The 20,544-nt window shown below is 37.1% G+C and overlaps 1 protein-coding gene across 1 annotated transcript; it reads left to right on the plus strand.

Moving 5' to 3' along the window:
* The first annotated feature begins 3,023 nt into the window (after positions 1-3,023).
* LOC127674432 (odorant-binding protein 1a-like) lies at positions 3,024-7,392 on the plus strand. Its single transcript, XM_052170219.1, has 6 exons — positions 3,024-3,074; positions 3,539-3,678; positions 4,797-4,870; positions 6,236-6,346; positions 7,025-7,123; positions 7,376-7,392. Exons 1-6 carry the CDS (start codon positions 3,024-3,026, stop codon positions 7,390-7,392), a joined length of 492 nt encoding a protein of 163 aa, XP_052026179.1.
* The last annotated feature ends 13,152 nt before the right edge of the window (positions 7,393-20,544 follow it).

Below are 20,544 nucleotides of genomic sequence, written 5' to 3' on the forward strand. Positions count from 1 at the left end.
AGCAACAAAAGAAAATCTGGGGGAATCAGTATCCCTGACCTCAAGCAATACTACAGAGCAATAGTGTTAAAAACTGCATGGTATTGGTACAGTGACAGGCAGGAGGATCAATGGAACAGGATTGAAGATCCAGAAATGAACCCACACATCTATGGCCACTTGATCCTCGACAAAGAGGCTGAAAACATCCAATGGAAAAAAGATAGCCTTTTCAACAAATGGTGCTGGTTCAAATGGAGGTCAGCATGCAGAAGAATGCGAATTGATCCATCCTTGTCTCCTTGTACTAAGCTCAAATCCAAATGGATCAAGGACCTCCACATAAAGCCAGACACTCTGAAGCTAATAGAAAAGAAACTGGGGAAGACCCTTGAGGACATCGGTACAGGGAGAAAGTTTCTGAACAGAACACCAATAGCGTATGCTCTAAGAGCAAGAATTGACAAATGGGACCTCATAAGGTTACAGAGTTTCTGTAAGGCAAAGGACACCATCAAGAGGACAGATCGGCAACCAACAAATTGGGAAAAGATCTTCACCAATCCTACATCAGATAGAGGGCTAATATCCAATATATATAAAGAACTCAAGAAGTTAGACTCCAGAAAACCGAACAACCCTATTAAAAAATGGGGTACAGAGTTAAACAAAGAATTCTCACCTGAAGAACTTCGGATGGCGGAGAAGCATCTTAAAAAATGCTCAACTTCATCAGTCATTAGGGAAATGCAAATCAAAACAACCCTAAGATTTCATCTTACACCAGTCAGAATGGCTAAGATTAAAAATTCAGGAGACAGCAGGTGTTGGAGAGGGTGCGGAGAAAGAGGAACACTCCTCCACTGCTGGTGGGGTTGCAAATTGGTACAACCACTCTGGAAAGCAGTCTGGCGGTTCCTCCGAAAACTGGGCACCTCACTTCCAGAAGATCCTGCTATACCACTCCTGGGCATATACCCAGAGGATTCCCCACCATGTAATAAGGATACATGCTCTACTATGTTCATAGCAGCCCTATTTATAATTGCCAGATGCTGGAAAGAACCCAGGTATCCCTCAACAGAAGAGTGGATACAAAAAATGTGGTATATTTACACAATGGAGTACTATTCAGCCATTAGAAACAATGAATTCATGAAATTCTTAGGCAAATGGATGGAGCTAGAGAACATCATACTAAGTGAGGTAACCCAGACTCAAAAGGTGAATCATGGTATGCACTCACTAATAAGTGGTTATTAACCTAGAAAACTGGAATACCCAAAACATAATCCACACATCAAATGAGATACAAGAAGAAAGCAGGAGTGGTCCCTGGTTCTGGAAAGACTCAGTGAAACAGTATTTGGCAAAACCAGAACGGGGAACTGGGAAGGGGTGGGAGGGAGGACAGGGGAAGAGAAGGGGGCTTACGGGACTTTCGGGGAGTGGGGGGGGCTAGAAAAGGGGAAATCATTTGAAATGTAAATAAATATTAATTAAAAAAAAGAAAAAAAAAGAATAAAATGAGAGAGAGTTAAAAGAGAGAGATGAAGAGAGAATCTGTAGCCAAAAAATGACACTATGAATAAATATGAGTTCAATTGGGTGAGGGAAAGGAATGATAATGTAGATTGGAAAGACCATGAAGCAACAATTCTATATTAAGAACTACAAGACATGTAGGAATTAGAGATTAGGAAGAGGGGAATTATGGTTATTTTACATCAGATGATCAACCCTGTATACCTATGGTCAAGTAAAATTATATATTTTCAGCAATAGCATTGTGTGTGTGTGTGTGTGTGTGTGTGTGTTTGTGTGTGTGTGTATTAAAAACACCTAAAGAAATCTTACACCACATTGAACAAGATCAAGGGAATGCATATGGGAGGCTTTAGAGGGAGAAAAGGAAGTGGGGAATTATGTAACTATTACCTCAAAAGTCAATAACTGGAGATAAAACTACAAAGATAATGTCAGAAAGTACACACCTTTACGGTTTTCTAGTTATGTAGCTATAAACCATTGGTTTTCAAAGAAAAATACTATGATATTAACTGTAGCTTATTCCATGCTATAGTTCCAGAGGAGAAACAATTCTCTAGAATTTTGATAGTACATTTGGTTGTTCTTGGATATGGCTGAATACATCCTGTATCCAATGACAACCGAAATCTTAGATCTGATGTGTAAAGAAGTCAAAATTTTGCTTGGAAGAGGGACATTTTATTATAGCTATAAAGCATTAATTTTAGCTTGAATGCAGTCCACTTATGGACATGAACAATCTTTCAGAATATTAATTTTTACATACTTTTACACTTGCTTTGTTTTCTCTTCATCTGCACTCTTTGTAATTATAAGCAGTGAACATCTGACCTATTTTTCTGTATTTATAGAGCTATTTTTCAATTATCTCTCTTGTAGCTATGTACATGTGGTGGTGGATGATATTGGAATGGAAGAATGAAGAAGTCGATATATGGAAAGGTTTAAATGTAGGAGAAGACTTATGACTATATCCTTATTGTCCTTACTCTTTAACAAATTTTCGAGCAAGCATGTGGTTACTCTGGCTCATATTGCCAAAGCCAGAGTTTTAAATTCCTTTATCTGAACAGTATTAGGCTATGATTCAGAATGTATCTTAACTTGCATGTTACCTTGGTTAAATGAATCTTATATGCATAGTGATATGCATTGTGACATTTACCCACCACTACATTTCTCGAGCCAAAGAATTACTCACAAATGCTATCATAGTGACACTCCTTTCATTCTAACTGAAATGCTCGATTAATCATCAAAACATATAACTACCTGGCAGATAATCTTATTCCTTTAAGGACATGAGTTCATATTTCATCTGCCATGGCACAGAAGGAAGTACTGAACAGAACTATGTTGTTATGATAGGAAATCATTGGTTGATTCCATGTCCCTCCCTTCCACTAACTTTATAAAAACCTCTGTTATTCCAAATCCTTCACAATTAGTTATCTACTTTGAGCTTCGGTAGAAGAACAAAGTCAGGTGCCATCATGGTAAAATTTCTGCTGCTGGCTTTGGCATTTGGACTGGCTCAGGCTGAGGTAAATGTGTGAGGTCTGTGTTTGTGTGTGAGCTTTCTCAGTAGCACCCTTCTATGGATGTGATATGTCATGCAGTTTATCCATGCAAGTCCGTCGTCATTAAATTACCTTTCTGAGTTTTATTCAGGTACATTTTTCCAATCAGATGTTTTCTAAGATGAAAGATGTGAAATAATGAATTGGATTTACAGATTGTATGATGACAAAAGATTAGCAGCCTCAGGTCCATTATATATATCAAGTCATCATATATTTTGAGTTCCTGGAAATATTATTTTAAACAAACAAATAAAATATCATTGATGAATATTTCTAGTAATTTTAAATATAACAGTGAACGAGAGAAGAAACATGAATACCTACTCTTAAAGTGTCATATGGCTTTTGAGAAAAGTGTTGTGAATAGAAACTCATATTTTAATGGTCTGTATGGCTTTCTTTTGTCATTTTTATTGCTTTTCCAGATTGAAGGAAAATGGATAACTCTTGCTATCGTTGCTGATAATGTAGACAAGATAGAACCAGCTGGAGAAATGAGACTCTATTGTCGTGAAATTACTTGTGAAGAGGAATGCAAGATATTGAAAATCACATTTTATGTCCAGTAAGCAAATAATCCAGAATGTAAACAGAGCAAACAATTTTCATTTCTTATAATTCTTCTGTTTCTCTTTTTGTTTGTTTGTTTTGATTTTTGAGACCGGGTTTCTCTATATAGCCCTGGCTTTCCTGGAAAACACACTGTATTCAAGGCTGTCCTCAAACTCAGAAACTGGCTTGCCTCTGCCTCCTGAGTGATAGAATTAAGGGTGTACACCATCACTGTCCATACCATTCCTTACTGCTAAAGCTATGTACTTTTCAGAGGAATGTTGTGATTCTGGTCATGAATTCAAAGACCCCATTTGTAGAAATGTGATACTATTATTCTACAATGGGCCATATCTGGATACCACTCAGAGAGAAAATTCATTTCTCCAATTTCATGAGTACACCCTGAGGGATCATTGTGTTTGGAGGGCTGCCAATGAATTTTAACATCTCTTTTAGACAACGAACCCTCTAAAGAAATCACCTGTAGTTAGGTGATGGGTTTGATCACCTAGGTCAGAGCTATAGATTTTATATAGTTCAATCATTGATTTCAGAAACATACTCCACCCATAGGTCAGATAAATCTAGTTTTAGTATCTTTCTTATGAACTCTACATTTAAAGATTCTGTCTGACATTTGGATGACTGTGTTTCATGCCTGCCTGCATATCTCAAAAAGAACTGAGAATGCTTAGAACCATTATATTTTATAGCCACAACTTTATCTTTTAGGTTACATATAATACCTCTTAAAATATATACATATAATCCCATGTCTATATTATGGCTGGACTAGATCAAGAGAATTTTCATACAGAAATTCTTGCTCAATGACTATTCAAGTTTGTATAGGAATATCACCAGAACCTTCATAGTATGGGGAAACTTTGGCACAAATAAAGAAATGCAACTCTGTGACTGCAGCCAGTATGATACTTTTTGAACAAGAAATAGGAAAAGTTTAGGTGACTGATTAGGGAAATCATAGGTAATTAGGTCCTATCTCTGTACAGTGACAGCATAATTGATCACAGTTTTTCCTTAAATGCATTATAACACTTGATGATCTTTAATATGAATTCGTTGGTAGCAATGAACAAACCATGGTTCCTCTCTCTAATATTTTAGTGAAAATGGACAATGCTCTTTGACCACAGTCACTGGGTATTTGCAAGAAGATGGTGAGACCTACAGAACCCAGTGTAAGTACAGGTTCAGGGAGCTCCCTCTGAGACTGAAGAATTGTGGTTTATGTTGATAGTTCAGCTGGCCAATGGTACACAGATCAAGATCAAATTTGGTTGTTTGGAAATTGATTAATCTCTCCAACCACTTAAGATATGTTACTGAGTACAAATATATTTTTGGTCATCTGAGGTTTACTTGGAGAAGACCTTTGTTATATAAAGATGTGAATAATTTTAACAATACATTTTGCAAGTAGTTTTCTAACAGAAGCATTATTTCCAGATAATTCTTATTGTTTCTTAATATTGCATCAATATTTTACTTGCAAATCCTGCTACTCCATAGTAGGTCTCAATGTTATTAAATATATTTGAAGAATTCTTATGTCTTCTCCCTCTGTTCTTGCAATAAGAACATGATCTGTCCTCCTTGAGTGAGGGGAATTTTAGTTTAAACTTTTATTTTAAATATTTATTTTCTCAGACTTTGTAGGTAATTTAATATTCTGAATATTGACTGAAAACTTTCATTCTGAAAAGCAGGTCTGCATAATACATGTTAAAATATTTCCAACTGAATTCTTCAATATTGTAAGCATTATTCATATACATTATACATAGCTTGACTTTGCACTTGATATTAAAGCATGCAAAACAAACAAATAATCAAGCACCAGATGGTACACTCTATTGTCCTGAATATTTGTTACCTAACTTTATATGATTATTCAAAAAGTGACGTGGAATCGAAAGGTACCAGACCCTAGTATTCTTTTACTTTCTTGTATATTTGCTCACAGAATATGTACAAATGTTTCTCACAAGTCTCTATCTCTGTCTGTCTCTGTCTCTGTCACTTTATGTTATAAACATACACACTGTAAACATCTAGTAATCTCAAAATATGTCTTACATACATCATTTTCATTGATAATAGAGAAAGTACAATATTGTATGCATGTTGTTAATTAGTAACTATCTCTTTAACTACATGTGTACATTTCTCATCAAGTGTTCCAATGTTTAAAAAGATAGTTTTAACTTCTCAAAAAATTCACCAACAGCCTTTGATATCTGGTTAAAATGCCAATAGTACTTGACCAATATTCCCACAAGTCTAAGCACAAGATATTCAGAGAATTGGAATGTCTCTATACTTTGGATTTTTGATCAGTTTTGTAGCATACAAATAGATATTATTCATATTATAATGTAGTGTGGGAAACGAATGTCTACAGGAATAGGCATGTATGCATGGATTGTATATTTGTGAATCAGATATTATTGCTACTCTCATGGTCAACATTAATGTTCCACAAATAGGTGGCATCAGAAATTTGAGTGTCACTGACTTTTGAAATATTTCTATTATCATTACAGATCAAGGGGATAATCATTATTTAGTTGTGAAGCAGACACCAGAGAACATAGTCTTTTACAGTGAGAATGTTGACAGAGCCGGCCGGAAAACAAAATTGATATTTGTTCTTGGTAAGAATGGCAGTGGATCTCTGTAATAGTAACAAAGGTACTACTCTGAAAGTAAGAACTAGGTCAGATTCAACATTCCCCTTAGTACAGTGTTATAGGATGTCCAAAGTTCTTTCCACTAACTGATAACCACATTGTGTATGGACCTACAAGAATGTTGTATTGTAATAGAGTAGCATGACACTAAAGACTGTGGGCAAGGAAGGAAGTGATTAGAAGAGTTCATGTTCATGTTTCCTCCCTGGACAAATGGAGCATATGTGATTTTCCCAATGTTCAGACCATTTTCAGTGTCATTTCAATAAATGTCTAGAAAATTAAACATAGAGTATAGCCCAAGAGAATGGGAAGCTTCCATCTTCCATGGAAGTTCTTGACACTTTTATTTTTAAGAGTAGATGAGATTGATATGTGTAATTTCCATAGACAAATAGTTTCTACGTTTTTGTTCATCATGAAATACTGGAAATTGATCTCATACCACAAGGTTCACCTACTTAGTTATGTCTATGATTCTTGGGTTAATTTTTATTATCAGTATTGACCCAATCCAGGGTGGTTGGATTTGGAGAAGTTGGGATTTTTCATTAAATATCATAGTAGAACACAAAGGAAGCAAAGAATATAATGCATGTTTGTCATGAACAATTCTCTGACATTAATATTCATGGAATGCAGGACATAAAACTTTAACTCATGAACAAAAGGATAAACTTGGTGAATTTGCTTTGTCAAAGAACATTCCTCCTGAAAACATTCGAGAAGTCCTGGATATAGGTAAAGTTAATGCATTTTTTTTTTTGCAATAGCATATATATGTATATATGTTAAATATATTAATATTCAGATACAAACTTATCTCTATTCATATATGTATATATGTGTATGAATGTATGTATATATATGTATATACATATATTCATATGCACACATCTCATTCCTGATTTAGATAGAAATTTTTGGGAGCCGTTCTTATGTTCTTGTGATAACATCTTTGTTTCTCCTTACCCCACTTACTTTCTTTTACAGATCCCTGTCCTCAGTAACAATCTTCTGTAGGTGAGTAGACAGAGACACCAGATATAACCATGTCTCTGTTTTAATTGAGAAGTGTTTTTACGTCAAATTTTGACATAAGCATGTGAGTAAAATTACTTCTTTTTAAATGAAGCTAAATGAAGCAAGAGTGTTATTAGTGTTTTGTTTATGTATATCAACAAGTATTACATAGAGAAAATTTCATTTATAGAACAATATTAAATGCTTTTTGTCATTCAGAATTGTTAATGTTTCTATTTTGAAATATTTCCCTCAAGAAAATGTGCATTTTTTTATTTGAAAACTTTTCAATCATATACGATTTGTGGAATACATTTTCAGCATATTTGGTATAAGCCTGTAATCTTTTCAATATGTACTTTGGTCACTATCATTTTAAATTTGCATGTTGGACCACATTGTCATTATTTCCTCTAGTAGCTCTTTATATATCCAATGTATGGGGCATGGATTATTTCTATGAAAGAATTCCTTATGTATAATTCTTTCTCTTTAATCTATATTGTTATATTTAACTTTGTTCTGTTGAAATCTCAGTGATGAAACCTTTCCTATCAGCCCAATCATGTGTTTTTTCATGTTTGCAGAGATAACAACAGGAAGAGAATTATGCCTCATAACCTCTTGACTGTGGAATCAGTATCATGTATAACTCAACTTTCCTTTCAAAATACATTATTTTCCTCCCCTGTGCAGTCAAGGTACTGCATACCTGACTTGCCTTTCCTACCTCTTCTCATGACCTGTTCTTCCCTTTTTCAATGATTAAATAAAGTGATTCAAGAAGCAATAATGACCTTGTGAAAGAGTCTCATTTAAAAGGCACATGAATATAATACCTAAATATATGTAACACACAAATGTTGAACAAATGATATATTTATATGTAAAATAATTGTACTATTTGAAAATGTCACACTTCAGGAGGCAATGGCAAGAAGGTCACAGAACTGAACTTTAGATTTGGCTTAGTATTTAGTTTCACCTGTAATTTGTCATAGGAGGTTGTATTATGCCAGCACGCTAAAATATTTCACATAGCAAACTCATTGGTTCTGGCTACATTTTCCATATTATTTAAAATAGATAAATATATTTTCCAAAAATACATCTAAGTGCATTATCTTTTATATAATGACTCCAGCAATAAAATGAATCCAGGTATATTCAAATAGTATACAAATAAGTCAATCAGTTTTGAAGAATAGAATAAATTCACTGCAATCCATCATACCAAACCCTACAAATATGTATTTATACACTACATTTTTCTATGTGTATTGCAACTAAGAACTTAGAACTTAGTAATATATCAAGACCGAAAAAGCAGATGCAGTCTTATTAGAGGGATGAAACAGTGAAAGGAAGAAGATGCTAGACAGTGTTGTTGCATTCTGTTTGGAAAGTGTAAAGATGACACAGATGCAAAGTAGTATTCATAAGCAGCTGATGTGATTAAGAAACCATGCCAGAGTCTTTCTGTTGTTGACAGAAAGCTGTTAATTCACATGACTTTCTGTGACTTGTAAAAAGATTTCACTTTTATAAAGTCACATATGTATAATGATTGTTTTACAGTCCAGCCATTTTCTGCTCCCTGTCTATCCTCAAACTGTACCTCATCCCATTCTTTCTCCCCTGTCTCCAATAGGATGTACCATAACTCCTAGACCACCCATACACACCTTATCAGTCTTCCTCACTCCTTGGGCCCCCAATTATCTCAAGGGTTAGGTGCATCTTCTCTCACTGAAGTCACACCAGTCACTGAAGTCCTCTGCTGTGTATTTGTCAGGGGCCTGGTGCTTGCTAGTTTGTGCTGCTTGGCTGTTGACTCAGTATCTGAGAGATCTCAGGGGACCAGTTCTGTTGAGACTGCTGGTTTCCTATGGGGTCACCCTGTTCCTCAAATTCTTCCAGCCATTCCCCAATTCAAACACAGGGGTACCACATCATCAGATCTTTGCTTGGGTATAATTATCTGCATCAGTCTTTGTCAGCTGGATTTTGGGCCTCTTGGAGGAGAGCCATTCTAGGCTCCAATCTGCAAGTACATCATAGAATCAGTAATAGTGTCAGGCCTTCGAGCCTCCTCTTGAGATGTGTCCTAATTTGAGAATATTACTGAACCTCTTTTCCCTGTCACTTCTCCATTTTTGTTGCTGAATTTCTTTTAGACAGGAACAATTCTGGGCCAGAGTTTTTGACAATGGGGTTGTAATCCTATCCCTTGACTGTATGTACTGTCTTTCTACTGGAGATGGGCTATATGAGTTCCTGCTCCCCACTGTTGCATATTTCGTCTAAGGTCCATACCACTGAGTCCTGAGAGTTTCTCACCTTCCAGGTCTCCAGTACATTCTAGAGAGACCCCTGACCTCTTAAATCCTGAGGTTGCCTGTTTCCATTCATTCTGCTGGTCCTCAAGGCTTTACTACTGAAACCCTCCCAGAATCCCCTGTCAGGTTCCCCCTTTTCCCTGCCCTTCCTCTCCTAACCTTATCCCTCCCTCTCTCCCCTGTGATTGCTTTCTTCACACTCGCAAGTGAGACTGAAGCATCCTTACTTGGGCCTTTCAGCTAGTTAACCTTCTCGAGTTCTGTGCATATTTTTCTGGGTGTTCTGTAATTTTTTGCCTGATATTCATTTATCAGTGAGTACATACCATACATGTGATTTTGGGTCTGAGATACATCACTCAGGATGATATTTTCTAGTTCCATCCATTTGCCTGAAAACTCATAATGTCCTTGTTCTTAAAAGCTGAATAGTATTCGAATATGTAAATGAACCATAATTTCTGTATCCATTCTTCTGTTGTAGGACATCTGGGTTGTTTCTTGCTTCTGGCTATCACAAAATAAGGTCACTATGAAAAATAAAAGAACTTTATGGAACACATGGCCTTGTGGATTGGTAGGACATGTTTTGGGAATATGACCAGGAGTGTTATAATTGGGTCTTTAGGTAGATATATTTCTAATTTTCTGAAGAAACTCAAGATTGATTTCCAAAGTGGTTGTACCAGTTTGTAATCCTACCAATAATGGAGGAGTCTTCCTCTTCATCCACATTCTCTCTAAGAGGTGCTGTCACCTGAGATTTTTATCTTAGCCCTTTTGATGGTGTTAGCTGTAATCTCAGAGTTGTTTTGATTTGCATTTCCCTGATGACTAAGGATTTTGACCATTTCTTTAAGTGCTTCTTAGACATTCGAGATTCCTCAGTTGTGGATAATTTGCTCATTTTTATGCCCCATTTTTGATGGGGTTGTTTGGATTTTTTGGATATTACCTTCTTGAGTTCTTTATATATTTTGAATATTAGCCTCTTTCAGATGTGGGGTTAGCGAAGATTTTTTCCACTCTGTAGGTTGTCAATTTGTCTTATTGACTGTGTCCTTTGTCTTACAGAAGCTTTTCTGTTTCATCAGGTCCTGTTTATTAATTCTTAATATTACAGCCTGAGTCATTGGAGTTCTTTTCATGAAATTTCCCCTGTGCCCATGACATTTTGAGGCTCTTGCCCACTTCCCCTTCTATAAGATTCAGTGTATTTTGTTTTATGAGAAGGTCCTCATTCCACCTGGACTTGACCTTAGTGCAAGGTGGCAAATATTGATCTATTTTATTTTTAGATATACCAACTTCCAGTTAGACCAGCAACATTCACTGAAGATGCTTTCTCTTTTCCATTGCATGATTTTTGGCTTCATTGTCAAATATCAACTTTCCATAGGTACGTGGTTTTATTTCTGGGTTTTCAATTGTATTCCATTGATCAACCTGTCTGTTGCTGTACCAATACCATGCAATTTTCATCAGTATTGCTCTGTAGTATATCTTGAAATCAGGGTTGGTGATTCCCGCAGAAATTCCTTTATTGTTAGTAATTGTTTCTGATATAATTTTTTTTGATTTTCCACATCAAATTTTTCTTTCCATGTCTTTGAAAAATTGTGTTGGAATATTGATAGGGATTGTATTGAATGTGTAGATTGTTTTTTGTAATATTGTATTGAATGTGTAGATTGTTTTTTGTAGGATGACCATTTTTTTCTATGCTTATCCTACCAATCCATGAGCCTGAGAGATCTCTGCATTTTCTGAAGTCTTCTTTGATTTCTTTCTTGAGAGACTTGAATTCTAGTCATACAGATCTTTCACTTGTTTTGGTTATCTCAAGGTAATTTATTTTCTATGTGACTATTGTCAAGGGTGCTGTTTGCTTATTTTCTTTCTCAGCCCATTTATCATTTGCAAAGTTTGAATGCTGAATGTACATTTATGTTACCACTCCATCTTCACCTTATTATTACTATTTGTTTGCCTCTAAACTCTCCTTATAACTCACAACTTCTGCATTAATATAATACTTATTTGAGTGGATGTGTTTTGTGTGGTTTGTGTGTGTGTGTGTGTGTGTGTGGTGACAGAGAGGAGGTTCACACTGAAATTTATAGCCAACTATTTTGATTTAGGGATTGTAATATGTGCTCCTCTTCATGACCAATATTGTGGTCTTCAATAACCTGTATGTGATCTCACTTGTTGTGTTAAGTGAATATGAATAATTCTTTTTTGATCAGAAGTTAATATCAAATCTTAATATCTAAAATGGCTTAAAAGTTCTAAATTACACCATTAACAATAGTTAGAGCATAGAAGATGCATGGAAATGATATAATAATGGTCCTTTGCACACAGAGGAAACTTTTTAGTTGAATTTTACTATGAGGTATAGAAGGTAAATCATGCCTGGCTTTGTAAACATATCCCATCCCCATATCCCATCTCTGTACTTTTCATATACCATTTCAATTTTTGTTAAATTATTTTATTTATTTGCATTCCAAAGTTTGCCCCACCTCTTGGTCTCCCCATAGAGAGTTCTTCAGTCCATGCATCCTTCCATTTGTCTCTGAGAAAGTGCTCTACCAAACCACCCATCAATTTGCACTCTCTCCACCTCCACCCCTACTTGAGTTTCCCCAGGGGAATCAAGTCTCTTCAGTATTAAGTGCATCCTCTCCCACTGAAGCCAAACAAGGCAATCCTATGCTACATATGTGGTGGGGACCACAGACCATTCCATGCATGCTCTTTGGCTCATACCTTATAATCTGGGAGCTCTGAGGAATCGTGATTAGTTGATATTGTTGTTCTTTCTATGGGGTTGTTATCTCTTACAGCTCCTTCCATCTTTCCCTTAACTTTTCTATAGTTATCCCCAACCTCAGTCCAATGGTTGCATTTCTCTCAGTCAACTGCTGTGGGAGCCTCTCAGAGGACATCTATGCTAGACTCTTGTCTGCAAGCATCATTAATACAGTCAGCATTAGGTACATGCCCATGGGATGGATCCCTAGTTGGGCTAGTCACTGCATGGTCTTTCCAACAGTCTCTGCTTCATTTATTCTTTCTGCAATTCTTTTTGACAGGAATAGTTCTGGGTCAATAATTGAAGACAGGTGGTTTGTCCTATCCCTCAGTTGGGTCTGTGTCTTTATGCTGGAGATGGTTGTTCAGATTCTATTTCTTCACTGTTGGGCATTTCAGATAAAATCATCCCCTTTGAGTTCTGGGAGCTTCTTACATCTTTGGTTTCTGGGAATTTCTGAAGGTTTCCCCTCCACCCCATCTCCACAACTGCATACATCCATTCATTTTCCTTGCATTCTGGGCTTTGCTCCTGTCTTCTCTTCTACCTGATCCTGCCTTGTTTTTCCCTCCTACAGCTCTCTTCCACTTAGATCCCTCCTCATTTTGCCTCCATTTATTATTTTGTTCCCCTTTCTAAATAGGATTGAAGCATCCTCACATGGGGAATCGTTCGTGTCAAACTTTGAATGATCTGTAGATTGTATCATAGATATTTTATATGGTTTATTTAATATCTGCTTAACAGTGATTACATACTATGCATGTGCTTTTGGGTCTGAATTATTTTACTTAGGAAGGTACATTCTAGTTCTGCCTGAAAACCTCATGGTGTCCTTGTTCAAAATAGCTGAATAGTATTCAATTCTGAATCTACTCTTCAGTAATCATTTGGTGAATGAATATCACAGCATGGCTAAGATTAATTCTTATTCCAGGCAAAAGATAAATGAAAACTTGGATAAGATGTAGTGAAAAGGATATATTCATAGAGGATTATAAAATTGAACTACTCTGAAAACCAGTGTATATTATTTTCATGAGACTGAATATAAATCTACCATATGAAACAACTATACAGGTATTTGTCATATGTCCAAATGGCTTGACATCTATCCCAAGGATTCTTTGTCTGTCATCTTTATTGCTGAAATATCTAGAAAGTAGAAACAATCTAATTGCCTTCCACCTGAGAAATGGATAATAAAAAGGAGTTCCACATGCCCTGTGGAATAATATAATACTGCAAATATAGATAGAATTACAGATTTAGCAGGCAAATGGACAAAACAAGAAAATACCATACTTAGTTATGCAACCCATACCAAGAACCACAAACATCACATTTTCTTTCTTTCTGTTTTTTAAATATTTATTCTAATTGGTTGCCTTTTCAAATTTTACTTTGCATTTAAAAAAGACTATAGTAACGTAATAGTGAGAGCTTGAATAAATATTACCAAGCATCTGAAATAAATTTTTTTTTAATTTTTTTATTCGGTATATTTTTTATTTACATTTCAAATGATTTCCCCTTTCCTAGCCCCCCCACTCCCAAAAAGTCCCGTAAACCCCCTTCTCTCTCCCTGTCCTCCCACCCACCCCTTCCCACTTCCCCATTCTGGTTTTGCCCTATACTGCTTCACTGAGTCTTTCCAGAACAAGGGGCCACTCTTCCTTTCTTCTTGTACCTCATTTGATGTGTAAATTATGTTTTGAGTAATCCAGGTTTCTAGGTTAATATCCACTTATTAGTGAGTGCATACCATGATTCATCTTTTGAGTCTGGGTTACCTCACTTAGTATGATGTTCTCTAGGTCCATCCATTTGCCTAAGAATTTCATGAATTCATTGTTTCTAATGGCTGAATAGTACTCCATTGTGTAAATATACCACATTTTTTTTGCAACCACTCTTCTGTTGAGGGATACCTGGGTTCTTTCCAGCATCTGGCAATTATAAATAGGGCTGCTATGAACATAGTAGAGCATGTATCCTTATTATATGGTGGGGAATCCTCTGGGTATATGCCCAGGAGTGGTATAGCAGGATCTTCTGGAAGTGAGGTGCCCAGTTTTCGGAGGAACCGCCAGACTGCTTTCCAGAGTGGTTGTACCAATTTGCAACCCCACCAGCAGTGGAGGAGTGTTCCTCTTTCTCCACACCCTCTCCAACACCTGCTGTTTCCTGAATTTTTAATCTTAGCCATTCTGACTGGTGTAAAGTGAAATCTCAGGGTTGTTTTGATTTGCATTTCCCTAATGACTAATGAAGTTGAGCATTTTTTTAAGATGCTTCTCCGCCATCTGAAGTTCTTCAGGTGAGAATTCTTTGTTTAACTCTGTACCCCATTTTTAATAGGGTTGTTCGGTTTTCTGGAGTCTAACTTCTTGAGTTCTTTATATATATTGGATATTAGCCCTCTATCTGATGTAGGATTGGTGAAGATCTTTTCCCAATTTGTTGGTTGCCGATTTGTCCTCTTGATGGTGTCCTTTGCCTTACAGAAACTTTGTAATTTTATGAGGTCCCATTTGTCAATTCTTGCTCTTAGAGCATACGCTATTGGTGTTCTGTTCAGAAACTTTCTCCCTGTACCGATGTCCTCAAGGGTCTTCCCCCTTTCTTTTCTATTAGCTTCAGAGTGTCTGGCTTTATGTGGAGGTCCTTGATCCATTTGGATTTGAGCTTGGTACAAGGAGACAAAGATGGATCCATTCGCATTCTTCTGCATGCTGACCTCCAGTTGAACCAGCACCATTTGTTGAAAAGGCTATCTTTTTTCCATTGGATGTTTTCAGCCTCTTTGTCGAGGATCAAGTGGCCATAGGTGTGTGGGTTCATTTCTGGATCTTCAATCCTGTTCCATTGATCCTCCTGCCTGTCACTGTACCAATACCATGCAGTTTTTAACACTATTGCTCTGTAGTATTGCTTGAGGTCAGGGGTACTGATTCCCCCAGAATTTCTTTTGTTGCTGAGAATAGTTTTAGCTATCCTGGGTTTTTTGTTATTCCAGATGAATTTGATAATTGCTCTTTCTAACTCTGTGAATAATTGAGTTGGGATTTTGATGGGTATTGCATTGAGTCTGTAGATTACTTTTGGCAAAATGGCCATTTTAACTATATTGATTCTACCGATCCATGAGCATGGGAGATTTTCCCATTTTTTGAGGTCTTCTTCCATTTCCTTCTTCAGAGTTTTGAAGTTCTTGTCATACAGATCTTTCACATGTTTGGTAAGAGTCACCCCAAGATACTTTATACTATTTGTGGCTATTGTTAAGGGGGTCATTTCTCTAATTTCTTTCTCAGCCTGCTTATCCTTTGAGTATAGGAAGGCCACTGATTTGCTTGAGTTGATTTTATAACCTGCCACTTTGCTGAAGTTGTTTATCAGCTGTAAGAGTTCTCTAGTGGAGTATTTTGGGTCACTTAGGTAGACTATCATGTCATCTGCAAATAATGATAGTTTGACTTCTTCCTTTCCAATTTGTATCCCTTTGACCTCCTTTTGTTGTCGAATTGCCTGAGCTAGTACCTCAAGTACAATATTGAAAAGATAAGGAGAAAGGGGGCAGCCTTGTCTGGTCCCTGATTTCAGTGGGATTGCTTCAAGTTTCTCCCCATTTAGTTTGATGCTGGCTACCGGTTTGCTGTATATTGCTTTTACTATGTTTAGGTATAGGCCTTGAATTCCTGTTCTTTCCAAGACTTTAAGTGTGAAAGGATGCTGAATTTTGTCAAATGCTTTTTCAGCATCCAATGAAATGACCATGTGGTTTTTTTCTTTGAGTTTGTTTATGTAGTGGATTGCATTGATAGATTTCCGTTTATTGAACCAACCCTGCATTCCCGGGATAAAGCTTACTTGATCATGGTGGATGATCGTTTTGATGTGTTTTTGGATTCGGTTGGCAAGAATTTTATTGAGTATTTTTGCATCGATGTTCATAAGGGATATTGGTCTGAAGTTCTCTTTCTTTGTTGGATCTTTGTGTGATTTTGGTATCAGCGTAATTGTGGCTTCATAGAAGGAATTGGGTAGTGTTCCTTCTGTTTCTATTTTGTGGAATTATTTGAAGAGTATTGGTGTTAACTCTTCTTTGAAGGTCTGATTGAATTCTGCACTGAAACCATCTGGTCCTGTGCTTTTTTTGGTTGGAAGACTTTCTATGACTCCTTCAATTTCTTTAGGCGTTATGGGACTGTTTAGATGATCTATTTGGTCCTGATTTAATTTTGGTATTTGGTATCTGTCAAGGAAATTGTCCATTTCCTCCAGGTTCTCCAGTTGTGTTGAGTACAGGCTCCTGTAGTAGGATCTGATGATTTTTTGGATTTCCTCAGTTTCTGTTGTTATATCTCCCTTTTCATTTCTAAGTTTGTTAATTTGGATACTTTCTCTGTGCCCTTTGGTCAGTCTGGCTAAGGGTTTATCTATCTTGTTGATTTTCTCAAAGAACCAGCTCCTGGTTTTGTTGATTCTTTGTATGGTTCTCTTTGTTTCTACTTGATTGATTTCAGCCCTGAGTTTGATGATTTCCTGCCTTCTACTCCTCCTGGGTGAAATAACTTCTTTTTGTTCCAGGGCTTTCAGGTGTGTCATTAAGCTGGTAATGTATGCTCTCTCCATTTTCTTTTTGGAGGCACTCAGGGCTATGAGTTTTCCTCTTAGCACTGCTTTCATTGTGTCCCATAGATTTGGGTATGTTTTGTCTTCATTTTCATTGTGTTCTAAAAAGTCTTTAATTTCTTTCTTTATTTCTTCCTTGACCAAGGTACCATTGAGTAGAATATTGTTCAGTTTCTACGTGTATGTGGGTTTTCTGTTGTTTTTGTTGCTATTGAAGACCACTTTTACTCCATAGTGATCAGATAGGAGGCATGGGATTAGTTCTATCTTCTTATATTTGTTGAGGTCTGTCTTGTGACCAATTATATGGTCGATTTAGGAGAAGGTACCATGAGGTGCTGAGAAAAAGGTATAATCTTTTGCTTTAGGATAGAATGTTCTATATATATCTGTTAAATCTAATTGGTCCAAAGCTTCAATTAATTTCATTATGTCCCTGTTTAGTTTCTGTTTTCCTGATCGGTCCATTGAGGAAAGTGCAGTGTTGAAGTCACCCACAATTATTGTGTTAGGTGCAATGTGTGCTTTGAGCTTTAATAAAGTTTCTTTTATGAATGAGGGTGCCCTTTCATTTGGAGCATAGATGTTCAGGATTGAGAGTTCTTCTTGTTGTATTTTTCCTTTGACCAGCAAGAAGTGTCCCTCAGGGTCTCTTTTGATGACTTTGGGTTGAAAGTCAATTTTATCTGATATTAAAATGGCTACTCCAGCTTGTTTCCTGAGACCATTTGCTTGTAAAATTGTCTTCCAGCTTTTTACTCTAAGGTAGTGTTTGTCTTTGACCCTTAGGTGTGTTTCCTGTAAGCAGCAAAATGTAGGGTCCTCTTTATGTATCCAGTCAGTTAGTCTCTGTCTTTTTATTGGGGCATTGAGTCCATTGATGTTAAGAGATATTAAGGAATAGGGATTGTTACTTCCTGTCATTTTTGACGTCATTTTAAAAATGTGATTGGTTAACTTCTTTTGGGTTTGATGAAAGGTTACTATCTTGCTTTTTCCAGGGTGAAGTTTCCCTCCCTGTATTGGTGTTTTCCTCCTATTATCCTTGGTAGGGCTGGGTTTGTGGATAGATATTGGGTAAACTTGGTTTTGTCATGGAATATCTTAGTTTCTCCATCTACGGTGATTGAGAGTTTTGCTGGATATAGTAGTTTTGGCTGGCATTTGTGTTCTCTTAGAGTCTGCATGAGATCAGGCCAGGATCTTCTAGCCTTCATAGTCTCAGGTGAAAAGTCTGCTGTGATTCTGATAGGTCTTCCTTTATATGTTACTTGGCCTTTTTCTCTTACTGTCTTTAATATTCTTTCTTTGTTTAGTACATTTGTTGTTTTGATTATTATGTGACGGGAAGTATTTCTGTTCTGGTCCAGTCTGTTTGGAGTTCTGTAGGCTTCTTGTATATTTATGGGCATCTCTCTCTTTAGGTTAGGGAAGTTTTCTTCCATAATTTTATTGAAGATATTTGCTGGCCCTTTAAGCTGTAAATCTTCACTCTCATCTATGCCTATAATCCTTAGGTTTGGTCTTCTCATTGTGTCCTGGATTTCCTGGATATTTTGGGGTACCAGCTTTTTGCTTTTTGCATTTTCTTTAACTGTTGAGTCCATGGTTTCTATGGTATCTTCAGTGTCTGAGATTCTTTCTTCTATCTCTTGTATTCTGTTGTTGATATTTGCATCTATGTCCACTGATTTCTTCCCAAGTCTTTCTATCTCCAAAGTTGTCTCCCTTTGAGTTTTCTTAGTTGTTTCTACTTCTGATTTTAGATCCTGGATTGTTTTGCTTAGCTCCTTCACTTGCTTGTTTGTGCTTTCCTGTAATTCTTTAAGAGATTTTTGTGTTTCCTCTTTCATGACCGCAGCCTGTTGACCAAAGTTCTCCTGCATTTCTTTAAGTGTTTTTTGTGTTTCCTCATTATTGGCTTTTGTATTCTCCTGGATTTCTTTCAATGATTTTTGTGTTTTCCTTGCAAGGGCTTCTAACTTTTGATCCATTTTATCCTGAATTTCTTTAAGTATGTCCTTCATGTGTTTCTGTACCAGCATCATGACCAGTGATTTTAAATCCAAATCTTGTTTTACTGGTGTGATGGGGTATCCAGGACATGCTGGTAAAGGAGAATTGGGTTCAGATGTTGCCATGTTGCCTTGATTTCTGTTAGTGACGTTCCTGCGTCTGCCTTTTGCCATCTAGTTCTCACTGGTGTTAGTTGGTGTTGTCAATGCTGCACTCACCAGTTCAAGCTGCCCCTTCCCAGGTGGCCTCTGGTGCACAGCTTACCTCCTGCACTGCCTGGAGACAGGGTGTTGTTGTTCAGGCTGTTCAGACCCGAAGCAGACACCTGAAGGCTCCTGCTGGGGCCCTCTGGATTCACCTGGGCACACTGACCTCTCATGCTGGCCGCCCGGAAGCCCCACCTACCTCTTTCAGGACTTGGAGATGAGGCGCTGCTGCTCAGGCCGATCTGGATCCGGAAGTATATGGGCTTTCTATTGTTTTTGGTTTTTGTTGAAGACCAGCTTCAGGCAGTAGTTATCTGATAGGATGCATGGAATTACTTCATTCTTGTATCTCTTGAGGTCTGTTTTGTGACCAAAATATTGTCAATTTTGGAGAAGATAGAATGTGGTGTTGAGATGAAGGTACATTCTCTTTTTTATTTAATACATTCTTTGTTTACATTCCATATGATTTTCCTTTTCCCGGTTCCTCCCCCTCCATAAGTTCCATAAGCATTCTTCCTTCTGCCCATTTCCCAATCAACTCCCTACCACTACTCTGTCCTGGTCATCCCCTACAATGCTGCATTAAGCCTTTACAGGACCAGAGGGCCCTCTCCTTCCTTCTTCTTGGGAATGATATGTGAGTTGTGTCTTGGGTATTCAGAACTTCTGTACTAATAACCACTGATCAGTGATTGCATTCCATGTGTGTTCTTTTGTGAACGAGATACCTCACTTAGGATGATATTTTCCAGTTCCAACCATTTGTCTAAGAAATTAATATATTCATTGTTTGTAATTGCTGAATAGTATTCCATTGTGTAAATATACCACATTTTCTGTATCCATTCCTCCATGGAGGGACTTCTGGGTTCTTTCCAGCTTCTGGCTATTATAAATAGGGCTGCTATGAACATAGTGGAGCTTATATCCTTATTGCATGCTGGGGAGTCCTCTGGGTATATGGCCAGGAGGGTCCTATGGAAGTGTCATGCCCAGTTTTCTGAGGAACCGCCAGACTAATTTCCTGAGTGGTTATGCCAGCTTGCAATCCCATCAGCAGTGGAGGAGGGAGTGTTCCTCTTTCTCCACATCCTCGCCAACACCTGCTATCTCCTG

The sequence above is a fragment of the Apodemus sylvaticus genome, chromosome X, assembly GCF_947179515.1.
Source record: "Apodemus sylvaticus chromosome X, mApoSyl1.1, whole genome shotgun sequence".
Taxonomy (NCBI): Eukaryota; Metazoa; Chordata; class Mammalia; order Rodentia; family Muridae; genus Apodemus; species Apodemus sylvaticus.